This window comes from Dicentrarchus labrax, unplaced genomic scaffold (genome assembly GCF_905237075.1).
Source record: "Dicentrarchus labrax unplaced genomic scaffold, dlabrax2021, whole genome shotgun sequence".
Classification (NCBI taxonomy): domain Eukaryota; kingdom Metazoa; phylum Chordata; class Actinopteri; family Moronidae; genus Dicentrarchus; species Dicentrarchus labrax.
Window position 1 is genome coordinate 34,672,883 of NW_026136719.1, and position 15,842 is coordinate 34,688,724.

General features: G+C 37.8%; 1 protein-coding gene across 1 annotated transcript; it reads right to left on the reverse strand.

Moving 5' to 3' along the window:
- Positions 1 to 1,183: 1,183 nt before the first annotated feature.
- On the reverse strand, positions 1,184 to 8,387 carry fgf19 (fibroblast growth factor 19). The gene is made up of 3 exons (XM_051380089.1): positions 8,131 to 8,387; positions 7,903 to 8,006; positions 1,184 to 2,187 (listed from the first exon to the last, which is right to left on the reverse strand). The coding sequence occupies exons 1-3, from the start codon at positions 8,339 to 8,341 to the stop codon at positions 1,867 to 1,869; spliced, it is 636 nt and encodes a 211-aa protein (XP_051236049.1). The 5' UTR covers positions 8,342 to 8,387; the 3' UTR covers positions 1,184 to 1,866.
- Between the last annotated feature and the right edge of the window lie 7,455 nt (positions 8,388 to 15,842).

The window sequence follows — 15,842 nt, forward strand, 5'->3', positions numbered from 1 at the left end:
TTTCAAAAGTACTATTATTACTTTACTCATTACTCCCTGCCAACAGTAATTAGTTACACTACTAGTAATATTATTTTTCTACTACTCCCACAAAATTGGTAAATGTGTTGTTTCTTCCTGAAATTCAGACTTACTTGTTTGTTAAATTTAAAGTAATATTATTACTGTAATGTATTTGTATGTAGTTCCTCTACTAGTTAGTGTGGAAAGTAATATTATTGTAATATTATCATTCTGCAAAAGGATTTCTTTAGACTTGACTGTTTCTCGGTGTCCCTGTGGCTTTGGGGTTAACTGTCCGACTCTGACAGCCATAAACTGCAACATCAAAAAATATGAAAGAAAAACAAATGCATATAATCTGATATAAATGTTAAAAATTCTGCATTTATTTTTAAAATTATAGAACTATTTTCATCTTAACAATCAAAAATCACAAACAGTGACCCTGCTTGGAATGCTTTATTATAATAACTCTTTCCAAAATGTACATGAACACATACAGTAAAATGCAGAGGTACGTTCAATAAAGCATACAACATATTCACATTGAAACTGCTGGACATTTAAACAACCAAATACATACTGCAAGAAGACAGTAGGTAGCAAAGTTACTGAGGCAATACACTCTGAGATTCTTATTGTGTTCAAAGCACTTTTGGAAATACTGTTCTAAAAAGAAAGACTGTATTAACTTGGACGTATTATGCTAATTTCTAGCTCTATAGTTCAAAAACATCCTTATTTCTCTTATACTGGCCCTTCATACAGCCCATCAGTTCATCCTCTGTCTAACCTCAAGCCATTTTAGGTCCAGTCTCTTTAAGGTCACCCTCTCTAAGAGTCAACTTTCTTCTGATTGGCTCATTTTCCGGAAGCCTGCTGAGGGGTAGCAACTATCATCATCATCATAATTATTAGTAATTTCTACTAGTGTAGTTGCTGTTATTGCTGTTGCTGTACACCCTTGCCTCTGTCTGTGTCCTCTCTTTACCACACAGTGACATCATTTTATCTCCATTCAAGTTAGCAAATGGCTAAACTGGAAGTTAGGGCTAAACTGGAAGTTAATGGCTTGGGAGGTGGATGTCTAGTGTATCTGCTCTATGGGCCATATGATGCAGAAGCATATGAAGAAGATCTGGGTAGTTTGTCATGCGTCCCTGAGCAGCTTTCATATGTAGGAATGACTGAAGCCCGCCGCCAACACTCAATCCAGTTCTTTTTAATCTACTTCTACTTCTACTGAAAAGCTCTTTCTGCAAGACATACTAAACAACCTCTATGTTTACTTCATTATTTGAAACTTTGGCCACGTTTAATATGAACAGTAACTGTAATTGCAGCACAAGGGAAAGCATAATTGGTCGCTTTTAAATGACAAGCAATCATAATAGACAACATATCTGGTCACATTTTTAGTGCTCTTTCTGTGGCGCTGCACTTACTCGATTCAAACAGTGTGACTAATTTTGTGCCATTCTTTTCCTTTTTCCAGTTTCTATAGGTGCTGCTCTTGGTTCATCTATGGTTACTGATGCTGTCACCTTATCTTATCCCAAATAAACCAGAATGTCAAACACGCCACTCCTTGTTTGTTCAGTAAATGTAAAAGTTGTTACTGAAAATGACAAGATGGAACACTAAACTCAGTACAGGTGTCATTCTCCACTCTGTAGGACACTGCACTAATATTCTGTACTATCATGTCTGACAGGACAGTGCTGGAAGGATGTCACAACAACCTTTCCGGGTGCTGGCTGGCTGGAAATGCAGTCAGTCCCTGGTTCTACAACATACAGGGAGGAGTGCACGGTTTCAGGCCTCAGACAAAGCAGGACACTCTGGTGTCCCAAAGCCACTGTCTCATCTCTTGTGGAAGCTGGGACTGTGAATGATTTGAGAGAGTTTTCCAAACGAGTCCACTGCGTCCACAGGTTCCTCTGTTTGGGCTGTGCTCTGTCCCGGCTGGTCAGGGACATCCAGTGCAGGGTACGAAGCCTGATCCAAGGTGCTGATCCTGGGGAGAAACTGGGCCAGAGCTGGGACTCCTCTGTCTCGACCCTGCAGTCTCTGCCGGTGGTTTCCCAGACTAAGCAGGGCTCCGTGTCTGTCAGAGACATAGATGTTGTACCCGTCAGGCAAAATCTGCTCTCTGAAGGTGCAGTCATCTCTGCTGTAGGTGTACTGGAAGTGATGGGATATAAAATGTTAATGTTCTTTACATACTGTTTGAGATAGCATTATATCTTAAGTGATTCGTCTTCGTCAAGATTGGATTACCAACCAAACAAAGCATGAAAATGGCCCCAAAAAGACCCAGTTACACTTGTTACAAATTACTTTATATGGTACTACAGTATCATGTTTTTTTTATCTGCTAGCAGCAGACTTTCACCTTTCTATTTTAGTAAATTGGGTCAGTTTGTGGACTTACTTACGTTACATGAGCTTGCTTTAACAATGGGGCAGAAATCAGGTAAATCCTTGTTTACCTTATTAGCTATTAGCTCTTTGGGAATGTATGTGAAAAATCATGTGATCACTAAATTGCTGCTCTTAAAGCTTTCTGCTACACTTATACTTTAAGTTACTTATTAAGGTGATTGCTAGAGGTTTGATAAATACATGTCCTGTTCTTGAGTCCCTACATTTGACGAGTATGAAGCAATTGATTAATCAACTTAAAATTATTATTTTTTACAATATATTGATGATATATGAAATGATGAGCCATTCAAGTTAGAAAGTAGCTCAGACAGCAGTATTAATCTTAAATTAGAATTGTAGTTTCCATTAGGGTTGCATGAATGGTGTTTTTAGATAGAAGGCCCCTTTTATCAAAAAAAACATACGTAAACGGTGCTGCAAGTTCTTCGAACGCTGTTTACTTTGGCCAAAGGGAGCCAGCCAGAGGCCAAGGTTGTTGTTGCTGCTGCTGGGTCTTTTCATTCAGATTTTTCACTTTGCAAACACATCCTACCCTGCACCACACCGTACAAAGGTTAATGAACCGCTCGTCTGTTTGAATGAATGCCTGCCTGGCATGCAGTGTTTTCTGAACGTGGAAGCTGATTAACAACATATGCAAAAACCTGAGACAATGTTTTTAATGAAATTGACTGTCTCTGCTACATTACAAAGTTTTGCAAAGGTGCAATTTGTCAAAAGATAACCACTGTTTGCTGTTTTAATAGTTAACAGTGAGCAATAAGCAGTAACAAGGTGAGATTCATGTTTATTTTTGACATACTGTATGAGAAGTCCAGGTGTAACAGTAGTTTATCTATGTATGTATGGAACTCAAAACAGCCAATGTTGATGAAAGAAACGAGAAAAAGGCTAAAAAAAATATATATATATATATTAACTGCAGCAAGTATAAGCTGCAGTAGGTAACTTTTCTAAAAATAAGTTATATTTTACTCATATTTGCTTAAACTTTCACTTTATCCTGACGGTAGCACGAGACAGATAATCTGTGGAAAAAATAGTTTCCTAATAGCATTTGCCAGAATCCACCGGGCCTGAAAGAAAACAACCAATCGGAGCCAGAAAAGACACTTTGGGTTAGTGGCTTGAAAGTTGATTGTTGTTGTTCATTCCCAATGTCGGTTTTTAACAACCTGGGAATGAGACTAAATAATCAATTATTTCTTGAAAGTTTCAGCAAACATGACAGAAAGTTATTTTTATATATTTTAATATGACAGGCAGTTACCTACTGTAGCTTTAAGTGAAGATTTGAATTCGGAGCACTGAGAGGAGATGAAATGTCCGTTGAAAAATTAGATATTAAAGCAGCTGAACTTATACTATTACGTATAAAAACCTCCAAAAAAGGCCACAGGACTCTCACTGTTACAGCCATGTCCAAGCCGCTCAATCAGCTTCTTCTGCAGAGCTGGTCACATTAAACCTAATGTGTTAATTCAGCTGCTAAACACTCAAATACTAAATATACAATATAAGATTTGTTTTTACAACAACAACTAACATCCTTATCTAGACATACGGAGTGAACCGCATGACACACTGTTGAGCAAGGTCATGTTCCAAGGATGGATTTGTAGTTTTATGTTGTTGCTATGTCAATGTGAATTCTGAATGAAGTTCCAGTTTAACTTTAGTGTCTGTACCTTATAAAGCCTTCTAGCTCCTATTACCTGTAGTGCAAAAACAATGGCAGAATAATTATCAGCTAGTATGCTGCTGTGGTAAATAAATCAAAGTAAAGACCAGCAGTCCAAGGCCATAACCATGAAGTCAACACTGGGGGGGGGGTCTGTGGTCCCCCGGTAGATTCATAAAATGATCATTTTAATTGATCATAATGCTTTTCAAAAATCCCAGTGATATGTACTGAGCCCCTAAAGGCACATGGGGAAAAAAAATTTAAAAAAATGAAACTTTCTAGTGCACTAGATATGGATCTCCTGTTGTGGGGAATCAACACATGGCTCATTTGAATATTAAAATTAGCCATGTGTTGGGATCTAGTGCACAAGATAGTATCTAGTGCTCACTAGAAACGTTGTCCTATGTAACATTCATATTACATTCTACACTGTAAAATTTGATGAGTTAGTTCAATTCAAACTGTTGAGGAAACCAATTACTTTAAACAATTCAAATTGATTAATTTCAACAATTTGAGCATGAAAAAAAACATTTGATTTGAATACTGAATAGATTGAATTGAATTGAATACAAGTAACTCAATTAAGGTCATTTTACTTAAAAGTAGTAAGCATATTACAATCCTATGCAGCATTTCTCCAAACTTATTAAAAATGTGTTAACAGAATTTATCTGATTAAGTAACTTAAATGCATCCTGTTTATATAAATGTTGCCACTTTTTTGTAATGATTATACTCAATTAAAAGAAAATGAGTCAATGGAATAAACTGGAATTATATCACCAATACTTAAAATACTGTTACATATACTACAACAATTAAATGTTGGGTTTAATTCATGGGAATGAGTGACTCAAAATGTTTTGAGGTTTAAGTTATGCCAGCTTACTTCTTTTGTTAGGATTTACGGTGTAGTTTTCTTCTTTTTAATACTTTATGACTGCATGAAAGTAATGAAATAGAGACAGTACAGTGTTTGACAGCGATTGTATAACTCACAGCATCTGAGAAACGGCTTTCGCTGAGTATGGCAACACCACTTGGACAAACCAAACACAGAACTACAGTGCACCGTAATACTAGAACTGGTATAAATAATAATAATTCAATATCAGATTACTTAAAAATATAGATTATTACCAAGATTACAATTTTAAAATACATTTTAAAATAAAGAAGGATATACTACCTAGCACATGTGCAGTGCGCACACATGACCACACTTAACCCATAGTCCCATAACAGCACTCTGGTCTCACTGGAACCATAAATCTTATAGTTAAAGCTTTAACTGGGTGGAAATTTCACCATTATTTTTCTTTAAAGCAGAAAATAAGAACAACATCACAGTACAGTGCTGTTCTCCAGCTGTGAGAATAGGCCTCCAAACTTGCACATTCCCTGGAGAATATTTTGCACATTACTGCACAAACTGTACAGCTCTTCATTATTTTATTTGAATAACCTTCATATTGTCTTTTTTTTATATTTGTATATATTATTTGTCTTTATTTGATCTTTATTTATATTGTTACACACCATTCAACCAAGGCAAATTCCTCTTATGTGAAAACCAACTTCTTCTGATTCTGAATGAGCTTCATGAAAATCAACTTTTTCTTTAAAAACACACTGAGCAGAGGACACATTTCTGATGCTAAAAATCATATTTTTATAAAGGTTACATGGTTCTGTTGTCAGTCATATTATTTACACTGCCGTTCAAAAGTTTGGGGTCGTCCAGACAATTTCATGTTTTCCATGAAAATTCACACTTTTATTCATCAAATGAGTTGCAAAATGAATAGAAAATATAGTCAAGACATTGAAATAATAATTTTGTCCTTCAAACTTTGCTTTCGTCAAAGAATTCTCCATTTTCAGCAATTACAGCATTCTAGCTGTCAATTTGTTGAGGTAATCTGAAGAAATTTCACCCCACGCTTCCTGAAGCACCGCCCACAAGCTGGATTGGCTTTATGGGCGCTTCTTACGTACCATACGGTCAAGCTGCTCCCACAACAGCTCAATAGGGTTGAGATCTGGTGACTGCGTTGGCCACTCCATTACAGACAGAATATCAGCTGACTGCTTCTTCCCTAAATAGTTCTTGCATAGTTTGGAGGTGTGCTTTTGGTCATTGTCCTGTTGTATGAGGAAATTGGCTCCAGTCAAGCGCTGTCCACAGGGTATGGCATGGCGTTGCAAAATGGAGTGATAGCCTTCCTTATTCAAAATCCCTTTTACCTTGTACAAATCTCCCACTTTACCAGCACCAAAGCAGCCCCAGACCATCACATTACCTCCACCATGCTTGACAGATGGCGTCAGGCACTCCTCCAGCATCTGTTCACTGGTTCTGCGTCTCAAAAATGTTCTTCTGTGTGATCCAAACACCTCAAACTTAGATTTGTCTGTCCATAACACTTTTTTCCAATCTTCCTCTGTCCAATGTCTGTGTTCTTTTGCCCATCTTAATCTTTTCCTTTTATTGGCCAGTCTCAGATATGGCTTTTTCTTTGCCACTCTGCCTAGAAGGCCAGCATCCCAAAGCCGTCATTCTATTCTGGTTAGAGTTTGTGCTGTTCTCTGAAGGGAGTAGTACACACCGTTGTAGGAAATCTTCAGTGTCTTGGCAATTTCTCACATGGAATAGCCTTCATTTCTCAGAACAAGAATAGACTGTCGAGTTTCAGATGAAAATTCTCTTTTTTTGGCCATTTTAAAAGTATAATGGAACCCACAAATGCTGATGCTCCAGATACTCATCTAGCTCAAAGGAAGGCCACTTACAGCTTCTCTAATGAGCACAACAGTTTTCAGCTGTGCTAACATAATTGCACAAAGGTTTTGTAATCATCAATTAGCCTTTTAACATGATTAGCTAACACAATGTACCATTAGAACACAGGAGTGATGGTTGCTGGAAATGGGCCTCTGTACACCTATGTATATATTCCATTAAAAATCAGTCGTTTCCAGCTAGAATAGTCATTTACCACATTAACAATGTCTAGACTGTATTTCTGATTAATTTAATGTTATCTTCATTGAAAAAAACAATGCTTTTCTTTCAAAAATAAGGACATTTCTAAGTGACCCCAAACTTTTGAACGGTAGTGTATATTTCTCAATATCTTTATTAGTGTATATATATATAAAAAAAGAACAGCATCATACAATTGAATGACAACATCTGAACCATCTGAACACTCGCAACAGTTTTATTTGAACAACAACAGTGAACTTTCAAGTCACTCTTTCCAGCATGTTTCAACTAAATTTCAAGTAAATTATTATTTTCAAGACAGAACACGAAGGGAGGGCGCCAATGGGCATCGAAAATTATTATTGTTTTTTTTTTTTTTCTCCCTCTAGGGTGACTGGCGGCGCCCCTCCAGCAGATGGCGTTCTAGGCGACCGACTATATCGCCTATGCCCTGCCTGAGATAACTTCTGTTTTGAATTGGCACTATACAAATAAAATTGAATTGAATTGAATTGGTTATTTTGGAAGGCGGGGTGGGGTCATAACATAGACATTTGTATTTTATATCTTTGATAACAATGTATTGGGGAGTAAAATGTTTGTGGCCCTAATGCTCTTTATTTTTTTAATTATTTTTACCTTACTTGACATTTAAGTACTACCCTGACGCATAATAGTTAAACTAATGAATTGCTTTTGCATAAATAATAACTTTTGCCACTTATTTGCACGTCAGATGTAGAAATGAGCAGACAGTAGGTTGTCACCTTACCGATGAGTACAGTCTTCCGTCGCCTTCCATGCAAAGATAGCGTGCGGTTGCTGTACCTCTGATGACAACACAGCCTGGATCCACGGGACGGATCTCCAGCAGGCCTGCAGTTCAAATGTTCATCAGAATGAAAATCCCACCATGCCATCTCCACTCATCAGTGTGATTTACCAACCAGCATCACAGTTTGCAGCTTTTTAAGTCTGTGTTTTAAAATGCTTGACTTACTGTACAGTGTTTGGTCCACAGAGCCATGGATCTGTCCATCCCTACTGATCAGCAAGTGCAGTCCTGGTCTGGCGGCGTAAAGATGCCTGAACCGGATGACCTGGCCCCAGCCATTGGCTATGTGGGGTCCCTGGTTTGGTAGTGGCATGCAAACAACTCCAGCAGAAAACAGCATATTGGCAACGGATACAGAGACCAGGAGCAGTAGCATGATTTGTTAAATCCCCTGTGGACTCTTTGTTGCTGCTCCCTCTAGTTGGCAGTGTGAAGTAATGTAGCCTCATCCCTAACTCAGCCTTTTAAATGTGGCCCTTATCAGCTGCAGATAACCCCCTTTCCAAAATCCAGTTCCCAGAAGCAGACCACAACACACCCCTGCACGACATCCAACTGAATCATTGCTCTCTGTTGGCCCCAGACAAGCCCAGACCTTATCGAGCTGTCGTGTATGTACGAACTTGTGATGAACTTCATTCAAAACTCTTGCAATGGTGTTGAATAACATTCACTTCATCAAACTCATGGCTTTTTCTAAAGTGGCAGCAAATTTGGCATTGTTTCTCTTAAAAGTAGTCTACACCAATTTCAAACTCAGAAACCTAAATGATTAGAATTTTAATACTTAGTAAATCATTTGCATCCCGAATGTACCAGAAGACACTAATGATTTAATCAAGGTCATAACCATGTATAGTTGTTGCTTTTTTGGTGAATAAGTGATGAAACCTACACTTCTATATTTTTGGAATGGAGTTTGGCATAAACTCTCTGTTTGGGACATGACTTGTCTGGGAGCTGCCATTGCTGCTCCAGGGGGCTCCATAGAACAGTGGCCTCAAGGACACCTCCATGGCGTGAACCCTCTGGGATACCAATACCTACACACAGCACGTACAGTCAATAGGCCAAGACCTTCATAGGTCATCCATCAATCAATAAGAGCAGGAACAATATTTTCACAAGAAAATATTATATATTTTACATATAAAACATGATGAGCTCATAAAATATGTTGCACATCAGATCTACCTCAACCTAGCTACGATAAACAGCTCACACATTAATGCATTAGTATAATAATATGACCTATTATTTATTCACCCATGTATTGCCAAAGAACCCCTCCATACATGTAATAAGACATTTATACAAATATATATATATATGTGTCTGATGTTTCTTATGCAAACAAAATATAATTTCCACATTAAAATCCTTCTACCTCATTTAACATTCCAGAATCTCTGAATATGCAAATATTGTTTATTTCTAAAGTTTTGCTGCTGGACACAAGATGTCTCCTACTTCACTGTAAAGTTCATTCTCAGTGGATGTGCACTGGTGGCTTCAGGTTTCTACACCACACTGTACAAGTTGCAGATTTCCAATGAGCACAGAAACACTTTCCATTTTCAGCAGATGAATGTGAAAACATCCTTCTAGAGCCAAACTCTGCATATACAGCATTCAAACAGCACACTGTAGGAACAAGAATCGTTTACTGGAGGGGACTACAATATTTTTTGTATATAACATTTGCTTTTGTGAGTATAGCATAAAACTAAAATGATACATAAATCTTCCTTGTACCTTGAAATACTTTTCACATTTTTCACATTAATATTTACTTACTTTTACTACAGTAACATTTTCACTGAAGGTCTTTTACTAAACATGTGTTATACATGTAATTTTACTTCAGTATAAGTCTGACTACAGTATAGTTATAGTAGCCACAGGTGAAAAGTACAGATATCTGTACTACTAGTATTTACTTTTAGTTTTACCCCCTACATTTTTACACAAATATATGTACTTTTTATTCCTTACATTTTTAGAACACGTTTCCCTTTATTTTTCTGTATTTGAGGGGAATTATCTTCTTTTTTTATTATTTGGCATTACTACACACCTTCCCAACATCAAGACAGGTGTATCAAGAGGAAACTGACGAGAGGGAGACTTAGCCCTGTTTGAAGTTTCAGTTATCTTTATACAGAAACAGCTGGTAGAAAAGTCCTTCAGAGAAACCAGAGAGAAATCAGTACTTTTTACTTTTAAAGTTCATTTCAGAGCCTGTTCTTTTTCACTTTTACTTGAGTAAACAATCAGGACTTCTTTTTCTACTTTTCTTTTTTACACGAGCATCTGTACTTCTACTTGAACTACTTTTGCTACCTCTGGCAGCAGCAGTAGTATTAATAGAGTTAGTGGTAGTAGTAGTAGCAGTAAAAGTAAGAACTAAGATTAATATTGTTTGGGTTGTCTGGCAGTAAACCTCATGCCTATAGACTGCATGTGTTTTATACTGATGATCATGTTGCAAAATTATGTTACATAAAGTGCTTTCAAATGTACTTAGTGTGAAATTGCACATTTTTTATTTGTGGATAGGGTAAAGTCTAAGCATTGGTCTGAATCCAAGCAGAGCTGTGAGATTGGGTCACTCCACACTAAAATGACAGACTTCTTTCCGCTCTTATCACATTCTGGCCTTTGCTTCCGCTGCTCGACCTTGCATTTATATACAAGCGGGTTAAAGTGTAATGGAGAGCAAACATCACCATTCACCAAAAAACATCCCGAGACCCAGACTTTAAAAGCTTATTGTTGGTAAGTTCTTAGATTTGTAAACTGATCTCCTCTGAGGGAAGGTGATGTTACTGTGTGCTGTGGCACTTTGACATCTGTTTTGTCTTTACAACTTCCATCACAAGATGGCAGCCTAGAATACTGATTATCTTTTCAAACAAGATTTTCTCAAGCACAGCAGAAAATGAAATTAACAGAAATATAAGACATGGAGCCGGAAAGACAAAACATAACCAATACACCGCCACAGTGACACTCTTACAGCATGGACGCAGTGAAAAGGTAACAAGTGCAGAGGACGGAGGTGGAAGAGGAGAATTAAATGCCAAAAGAAGAAAGAGAGGAGAAAGGAGTAATCAGAAGACAGTCAGTGATGGTGCAGATCAAGATGGGAAAATAAAATAATAAGAAGGAAGTGACTTTATTGATTGATTATGACATATTAACAACTTAGAAATAAGGTAGGGCAGTTGGTAATTACTGTTCAGTTAAACAATGACACCAACACTAGCACATTATCGTACTGATATTGGATCCCCAGGACCAGGGAAGAAGCAAAGGGGTGGCCTCTGGGGCTCCAGCCCCGAATGTTTTCTTAAAAGCCCTGACTCTTTTATTTTGAAATAACTTCAACTTTGTGTCATTTCTCCTCAAGCCTCGTCCACACTGCCTCTCTCCAGTGTGTGGCAGAATGTTTTGCTTTTTATTTTGGTGCCCTTATTAACACATTAGAGCAGTTACACTTCCCACCTGAGTCGTGCATCTCAGGTGTGGCTGCAGCAACACTTCACTAGAGAGTCAAGGTCTCGCCTATTTTTTTCCATGAGCAAAAAACAGTGAAAATAATAATTAATTCATATTCATAATCATAACGACATTATACCACCAACATATACACCTTTCACTACAGTTTAAAAGTCTACACTGTGTCCTATGTCACAGACATGGAAATCCATTCATATGTTAACATGGCTTTTATTGTATTCTATTTATTAAAGGCAAGCTCGGGTTAAAAAGATAGGGCGGCAGCAGCAGTTCTGCAGCAGAAATGCTCTCTATGTGGTTACGACAGGCGTGCGAGCAGCTGCAGTTCAGCAACGCAGCTGACACGCAAACTCAGGCATCCTATGCCGACCACACTTCAGTCTGATTGAACCACAAAATCAATGGAGCAAAAGTTATATTACTGGAGAAATATTGCAATGTTAAATAAGCCAATGAGTTGTGAGAGTATAAAAGGTTAAAAGAACAACTTGACTTAAATTTATCTACAGTCGTAAAAATTATCTAATAGTCACAGTCTCTGTACAGTAATATCTTATTACAATGCACTGGAGGCATGAAATACTCTTTCTGAAATGCTACCAAGCTGTTTGTGAAGACTTGTTTACTTGGTTACAGGCTCTGCAGTCCAGCTGATGAAATGAGCCTCACACAGCAGACTGCTACAGCGTGGGCTGACTTGCTGACATTTGAGAAGCATTGCAGCCTTGTAATGTTGATGATACTGTTTGTGTCAGAGCTGGCCTGCACTGCTTGTTGGCTGAAACAAACTTTAACAGGATGATATCATGCTGCAAAAGAGGGCTTTTTTGAAAATCGGTATATCAAAACTTAAATTTTATCAAATTGTAATAGAACAAAACCTCTATGACCATAACCATGTGGACCATAAACATTTTTATTTAACTTGTTCTATAAACACAGACAGTGATATGTTGTATCCATTAGTAAAGTCAGTGTAATCCTCTCAAAATAAGCCATGACCAGAATGGCTCAATTTACACTTTCTCCAACAGAGGGCAGTGCTTATTCAAAGAAAACAGGTGTACTGCACCACAGAGAGGGGGACACAAGCAGTGGTGTTGAGGTTTCCAAATGTTTTCCTTAATCTGATTCATAAGTAAAAAACAAGAAGACATTTTTTGTAATTTGGTTTTTCTGTGTTGGTGTGTTGTATGTGTCTGTGTTGTATGTTTATGTCTGTCAACAACAAAACTAGGTGCACAGACGTGAAAACAATAGATAGCTAACAATGCTAGCAACAAACTGAAGCGTTAAATGGTAAATGGACTGTACTTATATAGCGCCTTTCTGGTCTTCTAACCACTACACTAGTGCTGTACCCTACATGCCACACTCACACTCATACAGTGATGACAAAGGCCATCACAAACAGAAACTAACTCATTCATACACATTCACACACCGATGCACAGCATCAGAAGCAATTTGGGGTTCAGTATCTTGCTCAAGGACACAACCCGCTCTACGTCCTGAGCCACACCCGCCCCTGTTTATTTAGTTTGGCTAAAAATAACATGTTAAAAAATGGACAAAGATCTGTTATGTTCAGATTTTGTACTAGACTTAAAACATGTATTTGGAAAAATGTTGGAAATAAAACATTTATTGATTTCTGATGCCACCTTTAGATATTTCTATTCAATGCTTTATGCTTTTTGGCTATCATAACTGGACAGTTCAATACTTGACGCATTTTGTTTGGTACCAAAAAAGTATTGATGTAGGATACCCAGCCCTATCCATCATTAGTCTGAATCGTTCTTCACTTTCCTTCACCATTAAAGATGTGTCTCAGTTTGCTATCCCCTCAAGCTACAAATTTGTGAAATATACGGAATACTGGACAAAAACAAAGATCCTTCAAATAACTGACAACATCAACAACTGAAGCAGAAAGCTTACAGAAAAGAAAAAAAAACAGACCAGGTAACCTATTGACTGGCTTGATGTTCTGCATCAGATCTTTAATCCATTGGTTGTGTTATGGAGGGATTACATCTCTCTGTTTAAACAGAACTGAATGTCTAGCTACTAGAGAAGAAAAGGCAATGACCTTATGCAGGTGAGCAGGTAGATTAGAATCATCTGGAAGTGAAAATATACAAAAAAACAGCAATAGTAGGAGAAGGCACCTTTTTACACTATGCTATTAGGGTGGCCATTCGTCCGGCCTTTAAATGTCCGGCTGCAGGCAGCCTTAGCCGGACACTCGTTTGTCCTCCTTTTGAGAAAATAACTAAAAAGGCCTGCCTTTTGACACATTACCTTGTTAGTTTAATACTTATTGGCTAAAAAGCTGTGTCAAAATAAGTCATTTCATTGGTTACATTTTCATGTCACATGGCCAATTTTAATATTCAAATGAGCCATGTTTGATTCCATCACCCACCAGGCTGTCAATCAAGCTCTCAGGGACAGAGAACATAATGTGAGCTAATGTCAGAAAAATGCTCATACTCATATGTAGATAGGCAAAGCTTATACATCTGAAACAGAAGTTGATAAAAACATTAAGAACAGTTTCTGTATGATGTTTATTAGACCTATGTAATCTGAATTGGAAGGGCACATTGTCATGAGCTGTATCTTGTATATTTATTATTAGCTATGTGGTATGTGTATGCACCTTTATGTAATCTGGTGGAAAAACATTAAAATTTAAAACCGGATCATACCAAACAAATATCTGCTTGCATGTCCCCGTGTATGCAAAGTGTCCTCCTTTTTGATGTGAAGGAAATGGCCACCCTATATGCTATATGTATAAAGTGAGAGAGTCAGTGGGATGTTGCTCAGCCATATCTCTGCAATAAGCTGAAACCCACGCCATTAGTAAAGTAAAGTCACACAAACACACGACAAAGAAGTACACAGGAAATAAAAGTGAGAAAGGAGTGGGGGAGGGAGGTTGAGGAGGGAGGGTCTTTAGAAGTACCTTTGCTTTATAGCTCAACATCTCAAACACATGATAACTACCCTTTCCCACAGACACAGACAGGGAGTGTTTTCTCTGTGAGAGGGAAAAGATGTTCATTGAGTTTATGGCTCAGTATCATCAAGTGTCCACCGCTGTCTGATGGCTCTATTTGAACTGTCTTTAGTCTGTGTGCCACTGTGTCTGAATTATATTTCTACACATTATTAATGCTACTCACTAAACACTATGTATTGATGTTCATTTGCATTATTTTGGCAGTTAGCATAAGGTAAATGGTGTTGTGGAATGTAGAAAATATTTCTGCACTTGAAGCACAACATTAAGAATTTGTACACTTTACAACTTACACACTTCTGGCAGAGAACTTGCAGCCTTCTGAGTATGTAGGAGAAACTATTGTGGCTGTGAAACTTGAGAAAGACCCTATATAGAGCCAGTGTTTGATTTGTCCGTTCTGGGCTACTGTAGCATCATGGCAATTCAACATGAGGACAATGTAAGTATAAGTGGGTGACATTCTAAGGTAACGAAAAGACATTCATTCCTATATACAGATACACATTATAATCCATTTCTGCCTATAGATCCTCCTAAATCTTACACACTGGACCTTTGAGGAAATTTGCATGCTAAAAACAAAGATGGGATGATAGGCTTGACCAGGACTGGGCTTTGCGTGTAAAGATGTGTAAAGGATGTCATGATTTGTAAGAGTAGAAAAAAGACTTGGCTGGTCTCAGACTAATCGATTTTGAAATTGGGTTGCATAATAAAGATTGACTTTAATAATACACCCTACACCCTACTAGCTCACTTAGAGCTGGTGCCCCTTGTACCAACCCACGTGTGATCCCTTCGCAATAAAAGCCCCCCCAAAAGAATAAAATGATTATGGTGCATGACACACTACAGGATATTATTAAAGGTCCAGTGTTTAGGATTAAGGGGCATCTAGCAGTATAGTTGCAGATCACAACGTTGTCAGATCACCCTCCCCTTGAAAGCATTTTGGAGAAACTACAGTGCTTGCAAAAAATGCAAACACCCCTATCTATAGCAGGGCTACTGTAGAGACTCATTCTCATTCTAAGTTAACGAAAACACAACAATTGTTGTATTCAGGTGATTATACACTAATGAAAACATACCTATTAATATTATATTCCATTGACAAAAGATCCTCCTCAATGTAACACACTGAACCTTTAGGATTTAGTGTAGTGGAACAACTCGCTGTAGTAGTGTTAATTCTTTACATTGAGAAAAGCCCAAAGCAGAGGGCTAAATGAGTCTGGATGACAAAATGGTTGGGGAGACGAGCGAAAACAGGAGGTGAGATTTTAACTGTCAGTTTTAAGTCAACAGTTGTTGCATG